This window comes from Hibiscus syriacus, unplaced genomic scaffold, assembly GCF_006381635.1.
Source record: "Hibiscus syriacus cultivar Baekdansim isolate YM2019G1 unplaced genomic scaffold, ASM638163v2 tig00110299_pilon, whole genome shotgun sequence".
Lineage (NCBI taxonomy): Eukaryota > Viridiplantae > Streptophyta > Magnoliopsida > Malvales > Malvaceae > Hibiscus > Hibiscus syriacus.
The window spans coordinates 572,781-598,980 of NW_024062668.1; the positions used below are offsets into that span (position 1 = coordinate 572,781).

At 35.3% G+C, this 26,200-nt stretch overlaps 1 protein-coding gene, 2 long non-coding RNA genes and 1 pseudogene across 4 annotated transcripts; all 4 read right to left on the bottom strand.

The window, feature by feature from the left end:
* Positions 1-1,189: 1,189 nt before the first annotated feature.
* On the bottom strand, positions 1,190-4,924 carry LOC120116588 (annotated as a pseudogene).
* A 6,028-nt stretch (positions 4,925-10,952) lies between these two features.
* LOC120116589 lies at positions 10,953-14,322 on the bottom strand. The gene is made up of 7 exons (XM_039137031.1): positions 13,527-14,322; positions 12,875-13,252; positions 12,545-12,660; positions 12,352-12,475; positions 12,146-12,213; positions 11,636-11,782; positions 10,953-10,994 (listed from the first exon to the last, which is right to left on the bottom strand). The coding sequence occupies exons 1-7, from the start codon at positions 14,320-14,322 to the stop codon at positions 10,953-10,955; spliced, it is 1,671 nt and encodes a 556-aa protein (XP_038992962.1).
* A 4,961-nt stretch (positions 14,323-19,283) lies between these two features.
* Positions 19,284-19,637, bottom strand: LOC120116526. The gene is made up of 3 exons (XR_005515561.1): positions 19,603-19,637; positions 19,387-19,472; positions 19,284-19,306 (listed from the first exon to the last, which is right to left on the bottom strand). It is a non-coding gene; the product is annotated as an uncharacterized LOC120116526 (long non-coding RNA).
* Positions 19,638-19,888: 251 nt separating this feature from the next.
* Positions 19,889-21,553, bottom strand: LOC120116527. 2 transcript variants are annotated; one of them, XR_005515563.1, is made up of 4 exons: positions 21,540-21,553; positions 20,502-20,565; positions 20,062-20,111; positions 19,889-19,935 (listed from the first exon to the last, which is right to left on the bottom strand). It is a non-coding gene; the product is annotated as an uncharacterized LOC120116527 (long non-coding RNA). The 2 variants fall into 2 exon arrangements; XR_005515562.1 differs by lacking the exon at positions 21,540-21,553 and having other exon boundaries at positions 20,502-20,637.
* Positions 21,554-26,200: the final 4,647 nt, after the last annotated feature.

The window sequence follows — 26,200 nt, forward strand, 5'->3', positions numbered from 1 at the left end:
GAAACGAAAGACGGAGGGGAGAATGGCATTAGGGAAATGCTTTTCATTTCTGATCGTAAGAAACCAAAGGAAATTAGTTAGTAAGGTTTTGATTAATTTTTTTAATATCTTTTTATTTTTATTGTTAATCTCGATCTTTGGTTCTCTTTCACCAGATGATTTTTAAAAATTATATTTTTTTAATTTAACACTATATAATTGGATCTTAACCCATGCATATAGATAGATTATTCATCTAATTTTTATGTGACAACATTTTAAATATGGAAATTCTTGATATTTTTTTATAATTTTATCATGTTTTTTGCATGTTTAAATTATGTTATTTTGTTTTATTCGATTAACTTTCTTTTTCATATAAAAGTATTGGATGATTATGCCCGCTCCTAAAGCATGAGATTTGTGTCTTCTTGTAATATGTATTCTCTTTTCTCCAAAATTGGATTTAATATTATCTTTACATTTGATTAAATTTTGTGTCTATTATCTTTCTGATTCGTTTAAATTTATTTTATTTAAGTTTACATTTTACTAAAAATTAGGAATTGATATTATAACAAATTCGATTATTCTTCTGAAAAGTTAAATATGAATTAAAATGTAAATCATTGGAAGAAAATAATAATCATATATAATTTGTTTACCAAATCGTATATAGTCGATGCAGATATTTGGAGTCGTCATGTAATGGATAACAGATATTGCGATCTAATTTGATCGTAAGAGAATGTTTTAAGTTGTAAATGAAGAAAACCTAACGAAGTTAATTTGCGTCTCACTGAGAGTGTAAAGAAATTAAGATAAATTATATATTTAATATCTAAATTATTAATTTTGATCAGTTTTAATACTAAACTATTAATTATGATCTATTTTAGTACCTAAACTTTTAATTTTTTAAAAATTTAACGTTAAATTTTGAACGAATATTAAAATAAAACAAAACTAAAGTTTTTAACAACTGAATACCAAAGCGAAACAAAAACTAAATTTTAAGTATAATTTTAAAAAATTAAAAGTTTAGATACTAAAATATATAAAAACTAATAATAGTTTAAGTACTAAACACATAATTTACCCAAGAAACTAATGTACAAAAGTTGGAACAAACACAACTGCTAGGAATCGTCTCCGGATTTATGTAATGCATAAGACAATAATATACAAAAGCCACGCAAAGTACAACGTTTTAATCCTTGAGCAATTCTCCGGCAACATTCTTGTAACTCACTTTCTTCTTCTTTGGTGGCGGTGCGATAATGTCGGCATCTCCCTTCTCATCCTCCACAACAGGAACCTTAGCATCATTATCTGCACGTGGTTTCTCGTTCTCGACAACGGAATTCATAGTCTCAACATGCTTTATTCCAAGGCCTGGGATCATGTCCAGTAACATGGCCTGAACTGGATCAGACATAAGTACTAGCTTTTTCCAACTTCGAAGTCTCATGGCGGGTATTCCCTTCATCCGGTTCAACATAATCAAACTTCTCGTCACTCTTGCTGCCTTGGTCATTATTTGTTTCATACATCACAGTATCAGAAGCATTATCAGGCCGTTTTATGCTTGCTTGATCGTTATTTGTTTCAGACATCACAGTATCAGAAACTTTATCAGGCCACTTTATGCCTGCGTTTCTTCTGCTACTGGATTTTGATGAAACTCGAATTCCCTGCCGGCCATTCCATTGTATTAGGTGTTCTCTTCATCCTTATCTATCCCCTCATTTGTTTTGTCATCAGAATCACTCTCCTCAGACCCGTCTTCATTAATCTTAACAGACATATTTCCACGACGTCTTAGTACTCTCGGAGCTTGGCTTACAATGGCTTTCCCTTTGTGTTCTTGCTAGCAGGTCTTCTCTTCCTTTTCCCATAATCAGGCGTAACCAATGAAAATGATTTTTCCAGGTGATCTTGGGCTGCTCTCTCTCTTCTGTTTTTACTTTCGTGAGAAGTAGATGTAACCTGGTTCTGGACGATGTTCACATCTGGCATGGTCTCGCTTGGATCTCGGTCCAATTTGCTGCACGAAATGATAACATAAAGCAATGATCATTTACGACATCCACGTAGGAGGAAAAAAAGGGAGCAAGGCCTCGAACAAAGATCACTGATACAGGTACAGATATGTGGTAACTAAGTTCGATAACGGCAACAGAACTGAAAGTGTATTTGCACAAACCGTTTGAGGAAGTTTGTTTCTTCAACATCACATGGTTTCAAGCTATATTGGTCTTCTTGCAACTTCTTTCGCTGCTCTAAGCAATTTTCCAACCACCGAGATCCCAAAACATGAAGCCCCTTTTTCCATAAAAGATTTTCTCTTCGAAAGAACAACTACAGAAAGAACAAAGTCAAAACAGCCAGCCCAGGATTTAGATGGAGAACCGTAGACAAGCTCTGTAAAATAGGCAAACAAAAGAGATTTGGCCATTCTATGCCAAGATGGGTTATATCTCAATTAGCCATTTTTACCCTATGTTATCCAAGTGAAACAAAGCTGAAAGTAAACACGATAAACTAAAAGTCCAATCGCCATAGAAGAATAATGCCTTCAGAATATCACAATCAAGAAAGAACTCAAATAACAATCCCTTTTGAAGTAACAAAACAATCGTCCAAGAATTAATATGAAATTTCAATTGCCAAATCCCAATAGCAAGTTTTAATATTCGAAAATATCTCAAATGTTTTACAAAAACCATGTTTTAATGAATTTCATAAAGCTAAAAAGAAGCCAGCAAAAAAGAACTAAACTGGGTCCAATTACAATCCCAAGTAACAAAGAATATTGTTTTTTTTCCTTAAAAAAGATAGTTCCTTATTCACAATGTGGAACGAGTACCTGAATATCATTTAATGTAAATTCATTTTTCATTGATATAATGCCACATAATAAGACAAAGGACTCTTGCTAATGTCACCAAAGAGGAAAAACAACCAAATAAACTAATTGTTCTTCAATTTCACATGTTGCAATATTTTATTTTCTCTCACAGAGTTGGGATGAGTGTAACCTAAATCCACAGACTAGTCGAAAGAACCTTAGCACAACAAATGACATTAATCGTCAACAAAAAATTGTATTAGCCAAATATTACCTCTAAATAATAGAATCAAAGTCCACATCCAGTCCTGGTATAGGGACGACGACAACATGGGTAGCGTGGTTGAGATTCTCACTTATTTTGTCACAGCCCATTAAAACTTCGTGCTTTAATATCCTCATTGCTAGTTTCAACAAGACTTGCCAATCGTCTTTCCTAGATAAAAGCTACAAGGTATGAGAAAGAAAATAGACAACTATGTAGCAAACTAAGAAATGTACCAGAAGTTATTCACTCAATAAAGACAGATGAGCCAGATAAATGTAATCATGATTGGCAATATATCTTACAAACAATTATGTGAACAATAGAAGTAAACAGAGCAGCTATGAAACAGAGACCATTTATCATTTGGACAATACTTCCCCCTGTAATAGTCAATTGTCTTGGAGTTCTCAGACCTTTGGATATTGTTTAAGAGATGGAAAACATAAAGCTATCATAAGTTTACCAAATTTGGAATCAACATCAGTGGTTATTATTATAAATTAATTTCTTAACTTCTTCTGTGTCCATCATTGCCATGCATAATAGTAGTTAATGTAACAATATCCAAATACATTTAAATGGGAAAGAGTTACTTGAATATAAATTTACCTGTTTGAGATCTGCAAGATCAAGGTCCCAATAGTAAGGATCAGAGTATTCATCAACTTCTTGTTGTAATTTCATCCTTGACAATTCAGAAAGAAAAAGGAAGTACCTTTAAAATAAAACATGTGGTAAAACGTATTATCAGCTGAATAGAGGGAAGCACAAGAGAAAAGGAAGAAGGGAATTTGATCCGATGAATCCAAGCCTTACTTTGGCTGCAAAGGTATGAGCTTCTTCTGAGAGCAACAATCCAAGACCCAAGAGTAATGAATAATTTCCCCATGACGCTTTTCTGCCCGATACTTGATCCCTGACAGGTTTTCTTGTTAACCCTATTATTCAGCCATGATAATTGTTGGTCCTAGGAAGCATCAATGCCCACATTCAAGCCGCTAGTGTGTTTCCAAACACACACGAGACATGGTTGAGCATTGGAAGGATGATGATGTGAGCATGCATGGTGAGAGAGAAAGAGACAGAGAGGGAGGGAGAGAGCACCTTTGCTTTCAGATGCAACACAATGGGTAACTGAATTAATCAAATTCATTGAGAACTTTCCCCCATGCTCCACAATCAATTTTTGAAGTGAATCAAGAGAATGTGTTGGAGGCACATTAACAAAGTCTATTCATGTCAAAAGTTGAAACTAAAACTAAATTCTGCAGCAGAATCTTGAAAAGTCAGGGAAGTGGAGAGGGAAGAACTTGTAGTTAAACTTCCACTAGTAAATACAACGAAGGAAAGAGGGGAAGGCATGCCTGAAGATGCACACATAAAATATAGAACAAAAAAAACAGCTAACTAAGCAAACCTCATTGAAGGATACAAAACATAAGATTTGAAAATCTTAAGGATTCTCCCTTCACGCAGGACGTGTCAGTCCAAATAAAATGAGAAGGGACAATGGAGTCATTCTTTTTATCTACCTTTCTTGGGGGTTCCTTGTGATTTGTTTTACTATCACGCTGGTTTTCCTGTTCTGTCTCTTTCTGAGTGGTGCCATTACTTGAATGCACCAGTTCTACAAATGTGAGACGTATTACTATTGGCTAGCATTGCTACTTTTGTAACGACATTAAATTTTAGGGTACGCTGGGACGAAAGCATAGTTTAACAGTTTTAATTATCAAAACGGACCAAAAAGATTTATTTACCAAAGTGGAAAAGGGATAGACTGTGAGAGCTAAATCATCATGAATAAAACATTTATTATAGCACATGAAGATAATAAAGCTAAGTGTAAAATAGGACAACTAAGAAACAAGTAGTCAATTATGAGATCCATTTATCAAATATGTGTGTGTGATAAACATAATCAAAAATACAAAACTTCATCTAGTAACAGAGAAATTTTTTGGTTTTGGTATGGAGGGGAAGTTGAATGGCACTATGGGTATATAATAACATCATCTACCAATCAGTTTTTTTTTCTAATGAAAATGACAAATGAGAACAACATGACACCATTTAATAAACTATTGTCAGTAGGGAAACAACTGAAAAAAAGAGTTCTGATGACTACCACCAAGAGCACTGATAGAGGCAGAGTGGTGTCTGGAGGTGGATCTTGGGTTGCGTTCGTTGATAATCTTAGTAGGAGAGTACATAGAAATGTATTATGGGATCGTTTTAGCCTTTATGGTAAGGTGATTAAAGTTTTTATCCATTTGTTAATAGAAGACCCAACTACAAGGATAAGACGTTGCCTTTGTGCACTTTGCGAGCAAGGAGGATTTGATTAACGCAAAGGAGAAGATGAACAATGTCCTCATTGATGGGAGGAGAATATGGGTGTCGTATGCAAAATATCAGAGGAGTAGTTTTCTGAGGAACTTGAGGCACAATAGTGTCGCAGAGACTGGAGATGTAGGTGGGGAGGTATTGAGAAGGATATATGCATTTCGCCAAGAGGTCGAGGTAGGGAAGAAGGAGATGATGAACAGGTTCCATGATGGTAGAACATATAAGGATACGGTAATGGGTTTGAAAAAAAGTTGAGGGGCAGCAAACCAGTAGCTTTGAAGGCAAGACGGAGGAGAAGAAGCCTTGGGATATCTTCATTCATTTGGAGGAAAGATCATGGTTGAGATCGTCTTTAACAGGTATTGTTAAAGCGATTTTTGAGGTTGAATTTATGGAGAGGGCATTAAGAAGTGAGGGAATCAAGGTCAATGTTGTTAGATGGGGATATGCGAAAAATGCATGTTTGATAGTATTCCAGTCTGGGGAGGAGAAGGATGTAGCAGCGGAAGACAAGTGGAAGGCTTTGTCCTTTTGATTTGAAAGGTTGGAGCCTGTGATGGAAGAAAATGGTGTTCTTTTACCTTATTGTACAGTATCCATGATGAGTGTCCCATTAAATGTTCAGTTTCATTCTTTCCAGTTTGGAAGCCAGATGGGGTAAAGTAGTGAAGATTCAAGAGCAGACAGTTCAAAGAGTTGATTGCAGGGTGGCTCAGATGTTGTTAAGGGTTGAGAGCCCATTTGACACCCCTCCACATGTCATCATTAATACTTGTAACAGGTCATTCACTATTAAGATTAAGGTAGATAGCAGCGAGGATTTCTTTCTTGAGCTTGAAGATGGGGTTGAGGAAGATGGTTCTGTATAAGGAACAGTGGATCCTTGGGAGGAGGCTTCGTCGGAAGGGAGTAAAAGAGAGGATCGAGGAGGTCTGCAAGAGCAGTTGAATATCCAACAAAAATCAGACTCTATGAATAGGGCTGAAGAGTGGGTTCGAGGTATTTCTCAGGGGGTGGCTCACTTAACGAGGGTAATTTGAAAAAAAATGAAGAAGTCAATAATGGTTTAATTGTTGACCTTTGTACCGAGGGGACAATATTAGGTGAAGGTGTCAGTAAGCAGATAGTGTCAGGGGCAATTTCTGAGGGGAGAAAAAAGGTGTCCAGCTTAGAAGGAGACACCTCGGGGAAAGATAAAGGTGTTCAAGATTATGGGCTTATTTCCAGCATGGGTAGGTTAGAGGTGTTTGGGCCTGAGAAAGATAGTCCAAATTCAAACACAAATGGTAATAAGATTGAAGATTCAATATCTGTTACACCGGTTGAAAATGGTTTGCAGATTGGGTCTGAGAATTCTTCACAGCGGTGATCTTCTGGGAGGAGTGCATCGGTTAGTAAAGTCGAAAGAGGTTTCCATAACAAGGTTTATGCTAGGAGATGGGATGCTAAAAGCGGTAAGGATGCTGATTTTGTTTTAGAAAATGAGAAACAAGGGAAGGAAGAAGCATTAGATATTTGGAATGTATCTAAATTGTTAGGGGTAAAGTTTAAAAGAGGAGAAAAGGATTTCGTCACCAGAGTTGCTCATTTGGTAAAAGACAGGGATGATCAAAGGCTGGTGGTAGGACTAGGGGATTATGGTTATGAAATATATATGATGGTAGAGTGGTCCATTATGTGTTGGAATGTTAGGGTTTGGGGAGGAGGGTTAAAGCTCGAGCTATTAGGAGATTTGTTGAGGAGAAAAATCGACAATTTATTTTTACAAGAATCCAAATTGGAAGTTGTCAGTACAATGTTAATAAGGAAAATGGGAGGCAAAATTCTTAATGGTTCGGCGGTTGTGCCTGCTATTGGTTCTACTGGTGGATTAATATCTTTGTGGAATCAGAAGGTATTTGTGGTACAGGAAGAGGTTATCCAGAGTAGATTTGTGGCCTTAAAAGGGTGGATGGATGGTTTTCGAGAGATGTGTTTGTTATTAATGTATATGTCCAAGTGTGGAGGCTGATAAGGAGATGTTTTTTAGGGAATTATCTTCGTTTCTGGAATAGCTAGATTGTCCAGTGTGCATAGGTGGAGATTTCAATGCAATACTAACTCATGAAGAGAAACTAGGAGGTGATGTGAATTCGGCTTCAATGATATTTTTCAAGAATTTGTTTCTAAGGCGAATTTAATTGATTTGCCTTTAGTTGGAGGTCAGTTTACGTGGTGTAATAACAGGGAAGTTCCAACTTTTGAGAGGTTGGATCGGTTTTTAGTTGATCAGAGTTTTTTTTCATACTTCCCAAAGATCAGTCAATCTTTGCAACCTAGGTCCATTTCTGACCATAATTTTATTCTGCTGGAGAATAAGGTATGTAATTGGGGACCGAAGCCATTTCGCTTGTTTAATTATATGTTAGAGGAGGAAGGTTTTAGTGAGTTGTTGAAAAAGGAGCTGCTTAAATTTTGTACACATAAGAATTCGATGTCCATTTCCAAAATAATTAACAGGGTGAAGGACGTGGCAAAAAATTGGGATAGAAAGGGTTTTCTTCAATTACCAGGCAAAATTAGATCGTTGGATGAAGTTATCCAGGGTATGGAAATGAATTTGCAACAAGGGATTTCCATGGCATCAATGAATTCTATTGTTGAAGCAAAGAGACAACTATGGGAGCTACAAAAGAAGGAAGAATCAATTTGGTTGCAAAAGTCTAGATTGAAATGGAGTTTAGAGGGGGATAAGAACACAAGGTTTTTTCATCACAGTGTAGCAATTAGAGGGAGGATAAATTGCATTAAGTCCCTCAAAGTTGACAGCGAAATCATAGAAGATCCTACTTCAGTTAAAGCAGCAGTGATGGAGTTCTTTAAGGGGTTATTTAATAAAAAAAACACATTGGAGGCTAAGGAATTAAATCTGGATTTTCTTAAACTTTCGGAAGGTCAGAGTTCAGCTTTGGAGAAACCTTTTTCTGAAGAGGAAGTTTGGGAAGTTATTGTTCATTTGGATATCAATAAAGCTCCGAGCCCGGACAATCTGAATTTAGGGTTTTTTAAGACGTTCTGGAGTTTTTTGAAGGATGATGTGATACTATTTTTTAGGGATTTCTATGTGGGGAAGGAGTGGGAGTCGGAGGTGAATTTTTCTTTCATTTCTCTTATTCAAAAAAAGGCAAATCCGGAGAGATTGGAAGATTTTAGGCCTATTAGTCTAGTGGGAGGATTATATAAAGTTCTATCTAAAGTCTTAGCTAGAAGATTGAGTTTGTGTATTAATGATATTATGAGTCCGTCTCAATTTGCTTTCATCCCGGGTAGAAACATATTGGACTGCTCGTTTATTGCAAAAGTGAGTATTGACTTTTGGAGAAAGAATGGGTTGAAGGGAGTAGTTTCAAGGTAGATTTTAAGAGAGCTTACGATTCGGTGGATTGGACAATTTTGATTCAATTAATGAATAGAATGGGGTTTAGAGTTAAGTGGAGATCCTGGATGTATCAATGTATGTCAACTGCTTCGATTTTGGTTTTAGTAAATAGGTCTCCTATGGAGAAATTTAATACATCTAGTGGTTTGAGGCAAGGCTGTTCACTTTCACCTATGTTGTTCAATTTGGCTGCTGGGTTGCTGCATTTGTTGTTAACTAAAGCAGTGGAAATGGGACTGGTTTTAGGGTTTGATTTAAGAGTTCATGAACAGGCATTCAAGCTATCACATCTCCAATTTGCGAATGATCTTATAATTTTCAATAAAGGTTCTATCTGTGATTTGAGGAATGTTAGAAGAGTATTACTCATTTATGAACTTTTGGTGGGGTTGAAGATAAATCTAGTCAAAAGCAGGATTTTTGGTATTAATGTTGAGGATGGGGAGTTATCTACTTGGACAAATGATATAGGCTGTTCGTTAGGCTTTTTTCCATCAGAATATTTAGGACTTCCTTTGGGGTACAAGAGGAATTCGGCTTCTATTTGGGAGCCTATAGTGGCGAAATTTCATGCTAAATTGAGTGGTTGGATGGCTAATTCCTTGTCGATAGCGAGAAGGGTGGTGATGGTCAAATCGTTGCTGTGTTCCCTCCCCGTATATTTTCTTTCTATTTTCAGAATTCCAGCCTCTGTGTTACTTAAACTTAACTCTATCATGGCTTCATTTCTGTGGGGGGTTCGGTTGACAAGAAAAATATCCATTGGGTCAATTGGAAGTTGGTTACTAAACCAAAAAAACTGGGGGGCCTAGGAATCCCTAATTTAGCACTTTTGAACTGAGCCTTACTAGGGAACAGGTGGAGTTTGGCAATTAGCGCACCAGAGAGTGCCGGTTAAAGAGGAGTTAGTAAAGAGAGGTGTAACAAATATTGTTGATCAATGTTGTGTATTGTGTGGTAAGGAGGTGGAATCAACGTCTCATGTATTTTTGTATTGTAGGGATGTGTGGGGTTTGTGGTCATCATTTTTTAAAATGTGGAATGTATATTTGGTGATTCCAAAGCATATCATTGATTTTTTCACTTTGTGGGATGATTTATTGCCTAAATCTTTGATTTGGAAATTCATTCCTAGGGCAGTGGTGTTGTCAGTATGGAAATGTAGAAATGAGATTATTTTTCAGAAAGGAAAGCTGGATTTGGTCAGATTGTCTTTCAGTTTTAGATTTAGAGTAGCTCGGTTCAACGATTTGGTTATTCCTTTAGATTCCCTAGTAGGCGATTTAAAACTGGCTGTTTTGGTGGGAAGATCATGAAAGGACTGCTCTCAATCAATTCGCTGGGTTCCTCCCCCGGATGGGTTCTTAAAGCTAAATGTTGATGGAGCGATGGTTTCGGGGTGGGATAAAGGAGGTATTGGTGGTCTGATTCGGGATAGTAGAGGAATGTTGTTGCAGTGGTTCTCTGAATCAGTTGGGGGTGGTCCTCCTATCATGGCAGAATTGTTGGCAAATAAGAGGGGGCTTTGTCTTATGGATGAGTTAGATTTGGCTCCTAATCAGAGAGTTATTCTGGAATCTGACTCAATTAATGCTCTGAAGTGGATCCAGAATTTGGGCTTATGCACTCCTTTGTTTTTATCCTTGGTGAAGGATATCGTTTTGCTTTTGGCAGCAAAGGATGTTATCATTAGGCATATTTTGAGGGCGGCAAACTGGGAAGCTGACAAATTAGCTAAAGATGGGATAGGGTGATTTTTGGTTTATTTGGTTGTGTTGATTAACCGGAAATGTAACTTTATGTTGTGTTAGGTGTTTTGATTTAAGTCTTATGTTCTTCTGTTTAAGGTTTAAGAGATAGTTCTGCCTATGTAATTTGGTTCTTATGAATAAAGTTTCTAGGCACTCTTTTCCTCATTCTTTGATCCTTCATGTTACTTTCACAACATTGAGGATTTGAAGGGGGTTTTAATGAGGCCTACTTTCTATCAAAAAAAATAAACCAACTTCCCATATTTTAGGCACAAACATACGCATGAGGGAATAATTATCTTCTAGAGATGGAATTCATCTCCTACACGACCAATTTCACTCAAATAAGTTTCGATCACCACCGTTCTCAACTCCCCACTGCTCCGAAAGAAAAAAAAAGGAAAAAATAACCTATTACACAAATATTTATCACTTGAACACAACCCTTATGACCGATTTTGTCAAATAAATGTGATTACATTGCAAACATTACAAATGAGTCGAACATAGAAGCTTCACACTGCAATTTAAACTCCAAGAAATGCATTAAATGCCATCTTCTCATATCAGCCATGATATTTCCCTCTATCATTGTCAAGAAACTTATATGGTCATAGGAAATGAGAAAGCTATAAATGCCAATTAAATCTTATTTAGTTTTTTTATAAGAATTTCAGGCCTCATTAAAAACCCCCTTCTTGATTAATAGAGCTTGTAGAGAAGCTCCTTAATCAGCGGAAGGAGGAAAAGAGTGCCTTAGGATTTTATTGAACAATAAAAACATAAGATACAACCAACAATACAACTGACAAAACCACCCCAACATAACCAAATAAGCTGATAACACCCATAAAACACCCTAACTAAAGACACAAAATCAATGAAAACAACATTAGTAATCCCCTTACAAAACACATAAAATCCAGACACCACCCTAAACAGCCATCAACAACTTTACTGACTCAGCCTATGTCTTCTTTAGCTAAGGCATCAGCCTCTAAATTGGATGTCCTACTAACCCATCTAACAACACCTTCCAAGGCATTAAGCCTATGAGCAATATCTTTAATCAAGAAGGCATATACAACAGGACATAATTCATCCCCCTTAATCCAATCCACAGCCACCTTACTATCACTCTCTATAATCAGACGGTCCTTGATCCTCTATCGATAGTTTGCAAAGAAAGACAACCCCATAAGAATAGCCTTTAACTCCATCAACGTAGGAGGTCCCGGACCGGCAGTTTCCTTGAAATAGCCTATAGTAGAACCTGAGGAATCTTTTAGAACTCCTCCTAACCCGCTTTTCTTTCAATCCCTTGTAGTGGCAGCATCAACGTTTAATTTAACAAAACCCAAAGGAGGAGGAGACCAAAGTAAAGTAGGAGAAATCTGAGTAGAGCGAAGAGAAAACAAGTCCCCAAGAGAAGGATCGGAAATGAGTGAGTCCATAGGAATAGACGCATCTTTATACTTTGCTAAGAACCAAGAAGCAAGCCTAAACCTTGCTAAAAATAAGAATTATGCCTTATCAAACTTCCCCCCTTCAAACACCACGAAATTCCTCATTTTCCAAGTGGTCCACAGAACGACCCCTGGAATAAAAGGCCAAATCAAAGAGTTAGACTTTAAACCATCCCAAGCTAGAAAGAAGCTTTTAGCGTCCGCTGGTAACACAGAAAAAATCCTCCAAAAACTTAAAAACTTATTCCAAAGGGACCACACCATCTAACAAGAGAAAAACAAATAAGAGGGAGACTCATCCGACATCTTGCATAGGGGACACAATATATCTTCAATTCCTTGAACACCTCTTTTTACAAGTTCAGTCCTAACAGCCAACTTCCCATGAGCGATCTGCCAAACAAAACACTTTACTCTTGGAGGTAGTAGACCTCTCCAAATAATCTTCTTCTAGAAAAAGACCTCCGATCCCGAAGTCTCCAATGAACCTAGATTTACAGCTGATCTAACAGTAAAAACCCCATCCCCAGTACCTTTCAAGATCACACGATCATGAAATTCCGAAGAGAGTGAAAATTCTGTAATGAGCCAACAAGTTAGACCACTGTTCAAGTTCCCAGTCATGAAGATTTCTTCTGAACTTGACATCCCAAGTCCAAACGGAAGAGATATACTCCCCAAATTTAGATAATTTCCCAAACTGATTTAAGGAAATAGAAAATAGTCTCGGGAAAATGACATCAAGTGGATGATCCATAACCCAGATATCTTACCAAAACCGAATATTTTTACCATCACCAACATGAACACTACTCATGCTTCTAAACTTAGTGCCAAAGAAATCTTCTTTAAAATAATTATTTAGCAGTGATCTCCAAATCCAGGATACCTTAGGTGGAAGCTTATTGTCCAAAGTTAAAACTGAAGAATCGAGTCTATATTTGGCACAAATAACTTCCCTCCAAACTGAGTCTCTATCATTTGCAAACCTCCAAGTCCATTTCCCCAAAAGCGCTCTATTCATCAGGTTAAGATTAAGAACTCCTAAACCCCCTTCACTCTTCAACTTACTAACATTAGACCAGCTAACCCAGTGAATTTTTCTAATGTCATTTCCCCCTCCCCATAGAAATTTAGACATAATAGAGTTAAGGGTTTTAAGAACAGAAGCTGGAATTTTAAATATGGAAAGATAATATGTAGGAAGCGAACATAGAACCGTCTTAATTAACACTAGCCACCCTGCTAAAGAGAGAGATGTTGTTTTCCACCCGGATAACTTGTTAAAAAATTATTAATAACGGGTTCCCTAATAGCTGCAGAATTTCTTGTAGCACCTAGGGGAAGACCTAGATATTCAGAAGGAAATCTCCCAATTGAACATCCAATAGAAGTAGCCCATTCCAGCAGTTCCTCTTCATTAACATTCACTCAAACAATTTACTCTTTTTCAAATTCAGCTGTAGACCAGAAACCAATTGAAAAACTCGAAGCACCCTTTTGACATTATGAATTTGCATCTTCGAGGCACAAGAAAATATAATAAGATCATCCGCAAACTGTAAATGTGACACATTTACAGACCCCAGTTCTCTGCCGATCATCATTCCAGAAAATAAACCCTGTGACACTGCCCTTCGAATCAATAGATTAAGTAGCTCCCCTACTAAATTAAATAACAAAAGAGACAGTGAACAACCCTGTCGAAGACCTTTAGCCATTGGGAATTCTTCAGAAGGAACTCCATTTACAAGAACCGAAACAGAAGTTGTGGTTACACACTGCTCAATCCAGCCCCTCCATCTGGACCCGAATCCCATTTTCTCCATTAATTTAAATACAATAGACCACTCAATAGAGTCGTAAGCTTTCTTGAAATCAACCTTGAATACACAACCCTTGAGTCCATTTTTTCTCCAATAATCCACTCCTTCATTAGCAATTAAAGAGCATTCCAGAATATGTCTACCCGGTATGAAGGCAAACTGAGTTGGACTAATGATGTCTGAAATGTAACCCCTCAATCTCCTCGACAAACACTTAGAAATGATCTTATACAACCCACCAACTAGGCTAATTGGCCTAATGTCATCAAGACCACCAATGTTAGAGACCTTTGGAATGAGAGTGATAAAGGTATGATTAATCCCATGTTCCCATTCTTTCCCCAAATAAAAATCATGAAAAATTTTCATAATATCAGCCCTGAGGACCTGCCAAAATCTTTTGAAAAAGCCCATATTTAAACCATCTGGTCCCGATGCTTTATTACTCCAGCGTAAATGTTAATCACAAATCATTTCACGATAAGAATATTGTTGATATTGTTGACGACAAATGGAAAGGTGGTCATATAAAAGTTCCTTACATAAGGTAAAATTTCTATTTCTTCATTCAAAATTAATTCATATATTTTACTATTTATAAAGAATTTAAAAATTTTGGTTTTTCATCATCTAACTAAAATTACATGTTATAAAAATAATTTATTGCAGTTAATCTATTATATTAACATTTGTATTGTTTTACAATGCAGAAAAATGTTGTCATTGAAGAATTTTAACAAATTATTTGATTTGGTTGGTTTCGCTTCAATAGAAGATATTATTAGTCATGGAACTAATTGTGCGTCAATTGTTGTTGGTTCTTTTTTAAGTTTAGAGTGTCTTAAAGGTATCGATGGAATTTCAAAGGAAATCAGTGGTGCTAATCCAAATGCACGGATTGATTCCTATAAGGTCTATGGAAGTGCATTGGACATACATGGAAAATCATACATAGCTATAAATGTTGACAAACTTCAGGCTGCAATTCAAGAAGCCATTGATGATATTGTTGATGTAATATTTGTATATTTGGAAATACCAATGAAGTACCATAACTTTCAAGAAAATATGAATCTTGGAGCTTTTCGTGCCATTAAAAAATATTGTGGTATGCTATTAAGCTGGGAATATGGGTGAATAAGAAGTAATAAGTTCGATATCACCCTGGGTAATTACAGTTGGATCATGTAATTCCGGAGATAAATTTATGACAAATATTGAGTTAGTGAGTAGAAAAATATTGAAGGTTATTTTTTATTTCATATATGAAACATATAATACTAATTAAGTTAATGCTTATTTTTAATACATATTTTTTCTCCGTATAGGGAATTGTTCATTTATTACTTAAGATCAAGAAAACCATGAACATGAAGTTGTTTAGTGTTCCAAGTAAGTTAATTATCATTCATAAGATTAAATATTTACATTTTAATATATTGAACTACGAACATGATTAATGTCTTGTAGTTGTTATAAAGAACAATTAACGGAACAAGCATATATGCAAACAAATGTGGTTGTTTGTCATCGCATGTGTTTTGCGATAACTTTTACTAGGTTTTTGGTTGGTTGATTGGTATTCTAGTTTTCTTGTATAAGCTCGATCCTTTTAAAATAAGCCTAGTGGGAACTAAGTGTAATTTGTTTTCATTTTCCTCTTTTTTCAACAAAGAACCAACCTTTCTTTAGCATTAAGGTCAAGTATGCAACTTTTTTTATGTAGAAAATCTTCTAATAATTTTGGTTTTCAGGTCTTCTCCAAAACGGCTTGATGGTCCAGATGGAAGGAGCTTACAACTCCACTTCATATCCATGTTGTCCCTTCTTATTTTCACAGCAGGAAAGGTAGAAGCCTTGTGTTTATATAAATATGATATCTCTTTCAATCTCTTCAAAATCTCTAAAATTCTATGAACCCTAATTTTTCAATCCTCCTCCACTCTCGATCGTTTTGTAAAAATTGAACAATTAATTATTCGATTGATGAATGCATAATACACTTATCCAACAAACAACATTCAGGATGCAAAAATTTCGGATGAACAAGCAAATACAAAAAGAACTCGAGGTCGAATATAAAATTTCAGATGTTGATAAAAATAGAAAAGTTATTGGGATCATTGACTCCGGCATAAATATTAATCACGGATCATTTCACGATAAGAATATTGTTGATATTGTTGATGACAAATGGAAAAATGGTCATATAAAAGTTCCTTACATAAGGTAAAATTTCTATTTCTTCATTCGAAATTAATTCATATATTTTACTAGTTGTAACGAATTTAAAAAATTTGCTTTTCATAATCTAACAAAATTTGCTTGTTATAAAAATAAGTTATTGTAATTACACTACTATATTAACATTTGTATTGTATTACAATGTAGAAAATGTTGTCATTGAAGAATTTTATCAAATTATTTGATTTGGTTGGTTCCACTTTAATAGAAGATATGATTAGTCATGGAACTAATTGTGCATTAATAATTGTTTGTTCCATTTTAAGTTTATAGTGTCTTAAAGATATCAATGGAATTTCAAAGGAAATCAGTGGTGCTAATCCAAATGCACGGATTGATTCCAATAAGGTCTATGGAAGTGCATTGGACGTACGTGGAAAATCATACATAGCTATAAATGATGACGAACTTCTGGCTGCAATTTAAGAAGTCATTGATGATATTGTTGATGTAATATTTGTATCTTTGGCAAGACCAATGAAGTACCATACAACTTACTTTCAAGAAAAGATGAATCTTGGAGCTTTTCATGCCATTAAAAAAATTTGTGGTATGCTATTCAGCTTGGAATTTGGGTGATGAATAAGTAATAAGTTCCATACCACCCTGGATAATTACAATTGGATCATGTAATCCCGGAGGTAGATTTATAACAAATATTGAGTTAAGGAGTAGAAAAATATTGAAGGTTATTTTTTTCATATCTGAAACATATAATCATAATTAAGTTACTCCTTATTTTTAATACATATTTTTTCACAATATAGGGAATTGGTTCATTTATTACTTAAGATCAAGAAAACCATGAATATGAAGTTGTTTTGTGTTCCAAGTAAGTTAATTATCATTAATAAGATTTTAATTTTTACATTTTAATATATTGAACTACGAATATGATTAATGTATTGTAGTTATTGTAAAGAACAATTAAGGGAACAAGCATATATGAAAACAAATGTGGTTGTTTGTCATCACATGGGTTTTGCTATAACTTTTACTAGGTTTTTGGTTGGTTGATTGGTATTCTTGTTTTCTTGATTAAGCTCAGTCCTTTTAAAATAAGCCTAGTGGGAATTAAGTGTAATTTGTTTTTATTTTCCTCTTTTTTCAACAAAGAACCTTTCTTTAGCATTAAGGTCAAGTATCAACAATTTTTTAGGTAGAAAATCTTCCAATATTTTTGGTTTTCAGGTCTTCTCCAAAATGACTTGATGGTCTAGATGAAAGGAGCTTACAACTCTACTTCAGATCCAGGTTATCCCTTCCTATTTTCACAGTAAGAAAGGTAGAAGCTTTGCATTTATATAATTATGATATCTCTTTCAATCTCTTCAACATCTCTAAATTTTTATGAACCCTAAGTTTTCTATCCTCCCCCACTCTCAATCGTCTTGTAAAATTTGAACAATTAATTATTCTATTGATTATTTTATAATACACTTATCCATCAAACAACATTCAGGATGCAAAAATTTGGGATGAACAAGAAAATACTAAAAGAACTCGAGGTCAAATATAAAATTTCAGATGTTGATAAAAATAGAAAAGTTATTTGGATCATTGACCCCGACATAAATGTTAATCACAGATCATTTCACGATAAGAATATTATTGATATTATTGACGACAAATATAAAGATTGTCATATAAAAGTTCCTTAGAGAAGGTAAAATTTATATTTCTTCCTTCAAAATTAATTCAAATATTTTAATAGTTATAAAGAATTTAAAAAAAAAATTATCATCTAACCAAAAGTACTTGTTATAAAAATAATTTATTGTAATTACTCTACTATATTAACATTTGTATTGTTTTACAATGCAGAAAAATGTTGTCATTGAAGAATTTTAACAAATTATTTGATTTAGTTGGTTCCGCTTTAATAGAATATAGGACTAGTCATGGAACTAATATTGCATCAATTGATGTTGGTTCCTTTTTAAGTTTAGAGTGTCTTAAAGGTATCGATGGAATTTCAAAGGAAATCAGTGGTGCTAATTCAAATGCACAGATTGATTCCTATAAGGTTTATGGAAGTGCATCAGACATACGTGAAAAATCATACATAGCTGTAAATGATGACGAACTTATGGCTGCAATTCAAGAATCCATTGATGATATTGTTGATGTAATATTTGTATCTTTAACAAGACCAATGAAGTACCATACAACTTACTTTCAAGAAAAGATAAATCTTGGAGTTTTTCGTGCCATTAAGAAAATATTGCGGTATGCTATTCAGCTGGCAATTTGGATGATGAAGAAGTAATAAGTTTCATACCACCCTAGGAAATTACAGTTAGATCATGTAATTTCAGAGGTAGATTTATTACAAATATTGAGTTAGTGAGTGAAAAAATATTGAAGGTTTTTTTTATTTCATATCTAAAACATATAATACTAATTAAGTTACTACTTATTTTTAATACATATTTTTTCTCCATATAGGGAATTGGTTCATTTATTACTGAAGATCAAAAAAACCATGAACATGAAGTTATTTATTTATTTTTTTTGAAAATTGCAACCGCATAATCAATTACCACACAAATGTGTCACGCATGTCAATTATTTATAATCTACTTTGAGAACGTGCAAGCCTCTTAGAGGATATCATCCTCACAGGCCTATAAATACATTCAAGGGTAAACTACATAGTTAGTACCTAAACTATCAATTTTAATCTATTTTAGTACTTAATCTTTCAATTTTTTTCAAAAACATACCTAAAATTTTGTTTGTTTTATTTTGGTACTAAACACGTAGTTTGCCCTAAATTCAATGGCAAAACAAAGTTTCAATTTCAGATGAATGTAGCAACATATTTTCACGGTGGCATTATTTCAACATCCAAGCATCCATCCCTATTACCAACCAATTATAAAATCCACTTAATACAACCAGGCTAAATTCATGGATATAGTGATCAAATATCTAACTCAATTCTTCAAATGCTATCTAACTTACCAAACCAAAATCGAAATTAACAAAGGATTCAAATATATTTGTGGGGTTGCACCAGCAGCTTCTGGACCGGGTGGCTCCAAAGATGTTTACCATGGATAATAACGATCTTCTGCTCGAGGTGGAGGAGGTGGCTTTGGAAATAGAACATGATATTCCCCATGCATCACAAATTCAACATCAGCTAACCCTGGAAAAACAAAATAAACATATGCATTAATTTCCATATATAACACACAAATTTATTAGTTAAAATTTAGTAAACTGGACCAACAATTTTATCAGCTTCTTCCTCAGTCATATAAACTTCCTTTATTCTTGGATTTTCGACGCTGCTAATATAACCAACTCCTTCACTGTCGATGAAAAACATAGGAAAAGAAAAATAGTAATTTCAATATCCAATCTAATTCAATGCAAAGTAGCAGTTAAACATACATATAATAATCAAACCGAATCAAGTGGAAGTGGAAGAACCATGCTTACTTGGGAAGTGTGTCTAAAATCAAGCACCCTTGTTCGTAATGACTTTTTTTTATAAAAGAAAGGCCTCATTAGAAACCCTCCTACATGTTATATCAGTAGCATGAAGGACATAGAAAGGAGGACTAGAGCACCTCTGAATTTCATTACTCTAAATCATAATGTACAACCAATTCCTAGTTTTAAACTGCTTTACATAAGATTTAAAAACATATAGCATACTGCAGCCATAAAACCAGAACGTAAAAAACTGACTCAGCACTCTGACTTAAGAACGTAAAAAACCAATTCCTGTTCGTAACGACTTAAACCAGGAAAAAATCTTACAGTGTAATACTGCAATTGCACAATCAAGTTACCTCATAAAAATAATAATAATGCAGCATGTCAACTATTTATAATCCCTCTTTGAAAAACATTCTAGGGGTAAACCAAAAGAGCAAACAAAAAGAGTAAACCAACCTTTCTTCCCTCCTCGTCTGTGCTCTATTCAGGTTCAAGGGTTTTGTTGCCTGCAACACATAAAGTGTTCAATGAGAAGCAAACAAGTTAAAATCAAAGACAGCCACACTTGTAAACCTTGTAAGGCATATCAATGCTTGTTAATTCTTTTGTAGCATAAAATCCACCACAACCAAATAATAATATATGTGAATTCCCAAATTCCATAAAATTAAAACAAATTGAACACAGACTCCCATAAAATCCAAAATAGTCGAGTGAGAAAGTGAAACACCGAAGCATTGAAGAGGAAAATGGAAAGGCATAGAATTCCATGATTACCTTCCTTTACTTCACCCCCCAATAACAATTTCTTCAGGTTTCGCAGTCATGTCTGAATCAGCTGCAGAAACATATCATTCAAAAGCAAAAAAGGAAAAAGATAGAGGGTCGTTGAATACCAATTTTCTCTGCATTTTCCGAAATATCTTCGTCCATCTGAGTATTTCGGATTGTGTGACTCATCTGAATTCACATGTCAAATGAAAATTTATGATTCAAAATTGAACAAACCAGGCAACAAATAGAGGAAAAATACTTGACGATACAATCTGTATGAATTTCTAAATACTAACTACAAAAACATATTGAAAGGCTAAAAGGTGCCTCCCTCTCTTTCTCAAAGATAGATTTCATTAACACCACCGTCTTCACTGATTTTACTCCCTCAGATCTGTTTTACTCCCTCAGATCTATTTTACTCCCAATCTCCTCCCTTCTTCGGACCTTAATAGTTTTAAAAACCCTAGGTTCTCGAATCCTTTCTTTTCTCCATTGAAACTTGTTTGCTTATGATCTGAGGAGACTTGGAACATTTATTTTTCGCTTATGATTTAATTGTCCGAACATGATTTTGTTCCAATACATTTATTTTTCGCTTATAATTTTAAATAGTTATTTTAAAATATGTGTCCTATTTATAATCCTATTTATCATCTTTTCTCATATTTTATGGCATTTTGAGAAACAAATTTACATTGTACCACTGTAATTGCAAATTCAGCCACCACATAAGAAATAGTAATGTCAACTATTTATAATCCTCTTTGAAAATCATGCAATTCAATTATATGAAAATCATCAACCACAAACCAAAGGAGTAAAACCAACCTTTCTTGCCCCCTTGTCTTTGCCACCTGCAACACATAAAGTAAAACCAACCTTTCTTGCCCCCTCTTCTTTGCCACCTGCAACACATAAAGTATTCAATGAGTATCAAACAAGTTAAAATAAAAAAAACAACCAAAACACTTTTAAGGCATACCGGTGCCTATTAATTCTTTTGCAGCATAAAATCCACCACAACCAAATAACAGTATATGTGGATTCCCAAATTCCATAAAATAAAATAAAAACCCCATAAAATCCAAAATAGCTAAGTGAGGAAGTGAAAGGTAGAAGCCTTGAAAAGGAAAAGCATAGAATTCCAGGGTTAATACCTTCCATTTCTTCATTCTCCATTATAATTTCTTCAGGTTTCACAGTCATGTCTGAGTCAGATGCAGTCATATGTGAGAAACATCCATTACTTATCAACATAGACAGAATTTCAGATGCTGCAATTCAAGAAGCCATTGATAATATTGTTGATGTAATATTTGTATCTTTGGCAATACCAATGAAGTACCATACAACTTATTTTCAAGAAAAGATGAATCTTGGAGCTTTTCGTGCCATTAAAAAAATTATGGTATGCTATTCAGCTGGGAATTTGGATGATGAAGTACCACCCTAGGTAATTACAGTTGGATATGTAATTCCGGAGGTAGATTTATAACAAATATTGAGTTAGGGAGTGGAAAAATATTGAAGGTTATTTCAGATCTGAAACATATAATACTAATTAAGTTAATGCTTACTTTTTTTTTATAGGAATGGTAGGCCTCATTAAAACTCCCTTCTTGATTAAAGGATCACAAAGTGCTCCTTAATCAGCGAAAAGAGGAAAAGAGTACCTAAAACTTCATTAATAACCTCAAGATACATAAGTCTTAAAACACCCATACAAACTCCCTTTACAACAAACCAACCCAAAGCATAAAAACCTAATACAACCAGAACAGTATATATCCAATACCTTCCTTTGCTAAAGTGTCAGCCTCAACATTGGCTGACCTAGCAACCCATCTAATGATACCATTCAAACCTCTAAACAAATCACCAATATCCTTTAGTAAATCAAAGTAGACATAGGGACATCGATCTCTATTCTTGACCAAATCCACTACTAATTTACTGTCAAATTCAACGATTAAATGTTCCTTAAAACGTTATCGAAACGAAGGAAAATAGGATAAGCCCTTCTTAATTGCCATAAGCTCTATCAAGATAGGAGGACCTGGACCAGCAGCCTCTTTGAAAGAACCCACCACCGAGCCATCCTCAACTCTAAGAATGCCTCCAACACCACTTTTCCTCCAATCTGCAGTTACTGTCGCATCCACATTCAACTTTGTAAATCCCTTTGGAGGATATGACCAGGACTCGATTTTGATAATAGAACTTGAATAAGAGCAACTGTCCCCAAGTGATGGATCACTAATAAGAAAGTCCTTAGGAATATATGCCTCCTTGAAGTTAGCTAAGAACCAAGCCGCCAACCTACTTCTTGCCATAAAAAATATATCAATCTGATCTAACCTCCCCCCATCGAACACAATGGCATTCATGCACTTCCAAATTGACCATAGAACCACCCCCAGAATGAAGGACTAAATTTTAGAATTAGGAACCAATTCCTCCCAAGCAAACAAGAAATTTTGAGCATTGGCTTGAAAAGCTGAACAAACTCCCAAAAACTCAAAAATTTATTCCATAAAGACCACGCCACAACACAAGAAAAAAATAAATGTGTTGAGGATTCATCTGCCTTGTTACATAAAGGGAAAACAACGTCAACAATAGTTGAAACTCCTATCCTCTGTAACTCTAGTTTAACTGGCAATCTTTGAAGCACCACTTGCCACATAAAACCTCCACTTTCGGCGGCACCAATCCCCTCCAAACGTGCTTCATCCAAAAAAAGTCTTATGTACTTGCAGGACAACATAACTTCACACTCGAATTGACCGTATATACTCCTTCCCCATTCCCTCTCCAGACCACCCCATCTGAACCCTCTTGTGAAAGAGTGATATTTTGAATTAAAGCCATTAAACCATAGAATTGATCCAGTTCTCATTCACTTAAATTCCTTCTCAATTGAACATGCCATGACCACCCTGAAGATTGAAACTCCCCAAACTCATTAAGCTTCCCATACTTGTTTACCGAAAAAACAAACAATCTCGGGAAAACCAGATTTAGAGGGGAATCATGCGCCCAACAATCATACCAAAATCTGATACTCCCTCCATCCCCCACTTGAACTTTAAACAAATTTCAGAATTTTACTCCAAACTGATCCTGTTTGAAGTGGTTACAGACCACCGATTTCCATATCCAGGAAGCATATGCCGGAAGTTTTTCGTTAAACATCAGAACATTAGGGTATTTACAGTAAATAACCTTCTTCCACATTGACTCCCTATCGTTTGCAAACCTCCACAACCATTTCCCCAGGAGAGCTCTATTCATATAACTAATATCCAGAACACCAAGACCCCCAGCATTCTTTCCTTCGCACACTGTCAACGAATTTACCCAGTGGATTTTTTTGGTCTCCACCCCTCCTCCCCATAGAAAAATAGCCATGATGGAATTAAGCTTAGCAATAACTGAAGACGGTAACTTAAACAGGGACATGAAATAGGTAGGTAAGGAGCACAAAACTGTCTTCAATAAGATCAACCTCCCTGCCATTGACAGAGTCTTAACCTTCCAACCTGCTAATTTCTTATAAAAATTTTGAACTACCGGATCCCACAACAAATGAGAATTCCTCTTAGCACCAAGAGGCAACCTCAAATATTCCACAGGGAAATGTCCTACTGAACAGCCAATAGCATTCGACCATTGACAAACCTCTTCCTCATCGGTATTAATACCAAATAATTTGCTCTTAGACAGATTCAATTTCAGACCTGACATAACTTCAGAAACACGTAGGATCCTCTTAACATTAATTACATGTGTCTTCGAGGCATTGCAGAAGATTATCAGATCATCTGTGAATTGCAGATGAGATAGATTAACTGAAGCCTCATCGTTACCCACAACCAGGCCACAAAACAGTCCCGAAGAAACTGCTTTAAGGAGCATCAGATTCAACATTTCTCCAACAAAATTAAACAACAATGGGGACAAGGAACAGCCCTGTCTAAGACCTTTAGCCATAGGGAATTCAGCAGAAGGAATACCATTAACTAAAACTGACACCGAAGTATTCATAACACCGAAGCAGAATGATTTATGCCATGTTCCCAATCCTTCCCCAAAACAAAATTGTGAAAAAACTTCATAATATCACCTTTCAAGTAAGACCAAATTTTTTTAAAAAATCCCATATTCAACCCATCGGGCCCTGGAGCTTTATTACTATCACACGAGTTGATGGTTTCCCAAATTTCATCTTCCGTAAACGCCTTTTCAAACATTTTATTCTACTCCAGAGAAATGCGTGAGAAATTCAAGTCTAAAACCTCCACTTCCAAAGTTGAAACACTGTTATAGGCTTTAAAGAAATGCTCTCTGACACTAGACTTGATAATGACGGGATCTTTGATAATTACACCATCAACATTAATAGCGTTCAAGGAATTCATTATCCTCCTAATTGAAGCGCAAGTATGAAAAAATTTAGAGTTTCGGTCTCCATCTTTAACCCACTTCTCTCTAGATTTTTGGCACCAAATTTGCTCCTCGATTCTGTATAGTTTCCATAGATCCTTTCTTAACAGCCGCACCTCTGACGCATTATCAACAGCATTGGAAGACTGATTTTGCTGCATTCTTTTCTCTAACTGTTGAATTTTTCTTCAAGAACAGAAATCTCCACCCTTGGAAATTGTTTCATATCCCCAGACTAGCTCTTAATGGGAGTCTTAGTATTCCTAAGTATACTCAAAATTCCAGCTCTTTTATTGTCTTGTTTAAATTCCTTAAATGACTCCGCAACCTTCTCCTAAAATCCCTCCTCATTCATTAAATAGTTAAACAACCTAAAAGGTTTTTTCCCCAATTATCTTCCCCACTCTCAATAAAAATTGCATTATGATCAGAGATAGATTTGGGCAGTAAAAACTGGTTGATCCCAGAGAATTCTGCTGAGAAACTAGCACTGACCAGGAACCTGTCGAGTTTCACAACAGTAGGCAAATCCCTATTGCTACTCCAGGTAAATTTCCCCCAATAAGAGGTAAATCAATAAGCACCGTTTGTTGAATAAAAAAACTAAAAATTTCCATAGAATTTCTATTGTGAGCCCTGTCTTCCTTTTCATCTTCTAATAAATAGGCGTTAAAATCCCCTCCCACACACAAAGGGATATTATACCCATTTAAAAACAGTCCCAGTTCTTCAAAAAAACCAATCTTCTCTTACTCCACAGATGGACCATAAACGTTTATGAAACCACACCTAAAATTGTTGTATTTGAACTTCCCGAAAACAGCAATAAACCTCCTATGAACATGAATATCTTCTACCACAAAAGAACAATCATCCCAGCAACTTAATAAACCATCCAAAGAACCAACTGCTGGAGACTCGACAAACCCCTGTAACCTATTCAAACCACTTCTCCTTAAAAAAGATCTTGGTAAAATCTCTAATTTCGTTTCTTGAAGAAAAAGAAAAGTAGGATTTTTCTCAGAAACTAATTTTTGCACAGCTCTTTGCTTCTCTCTTCTACCCAACCCCCTAACGTTCCAAGACAAAATAATAAGCTTTGGCATGATATTCTATATTAATAATGCCTACTCTCCAAGAAAAAAACACATGAACTCAAGGAGCCCCACTCAATCCTTGCTCCAACTCTATAATCTTTTGTAGAAAAGCTTCATTCTCTTCCTTTAAAGAAATTCCCAATAACTTACTGATTTCCCATGTAGCAATAGTTTCCTCCACCAACAAAGGAAAAGCTGATGAAGCTAAAATAGAGACACTAGCATGATCCATCGCATCCCTGATGAGGGATCTTTTAAATCTACTGTTAAATCTC

Coding starts and splice junctions, on each gene's coding strand:
- LOC120116589 (XM_039137031.1), bottom strand. CDS start 14,322: ATGGGCTTTTTCAAAAGATTTTGGCAGGTCCTCAGGGCTGATATTATG. Junction 13,253..13,526: donor ACAGCTGAATTTGAAAAAGA/GTAAATTGTTTG, acceptor TTAAAATTCCAG/CTTCTGTTCTTAAAACCCTT. Junction 12,214..12,351: donor CTCTTATTTGTTTTTCTCTT/GTTAGATGGTGT, acceptor CTTTTATTCCAG/GGGTCGTTCTGTGGACCACT.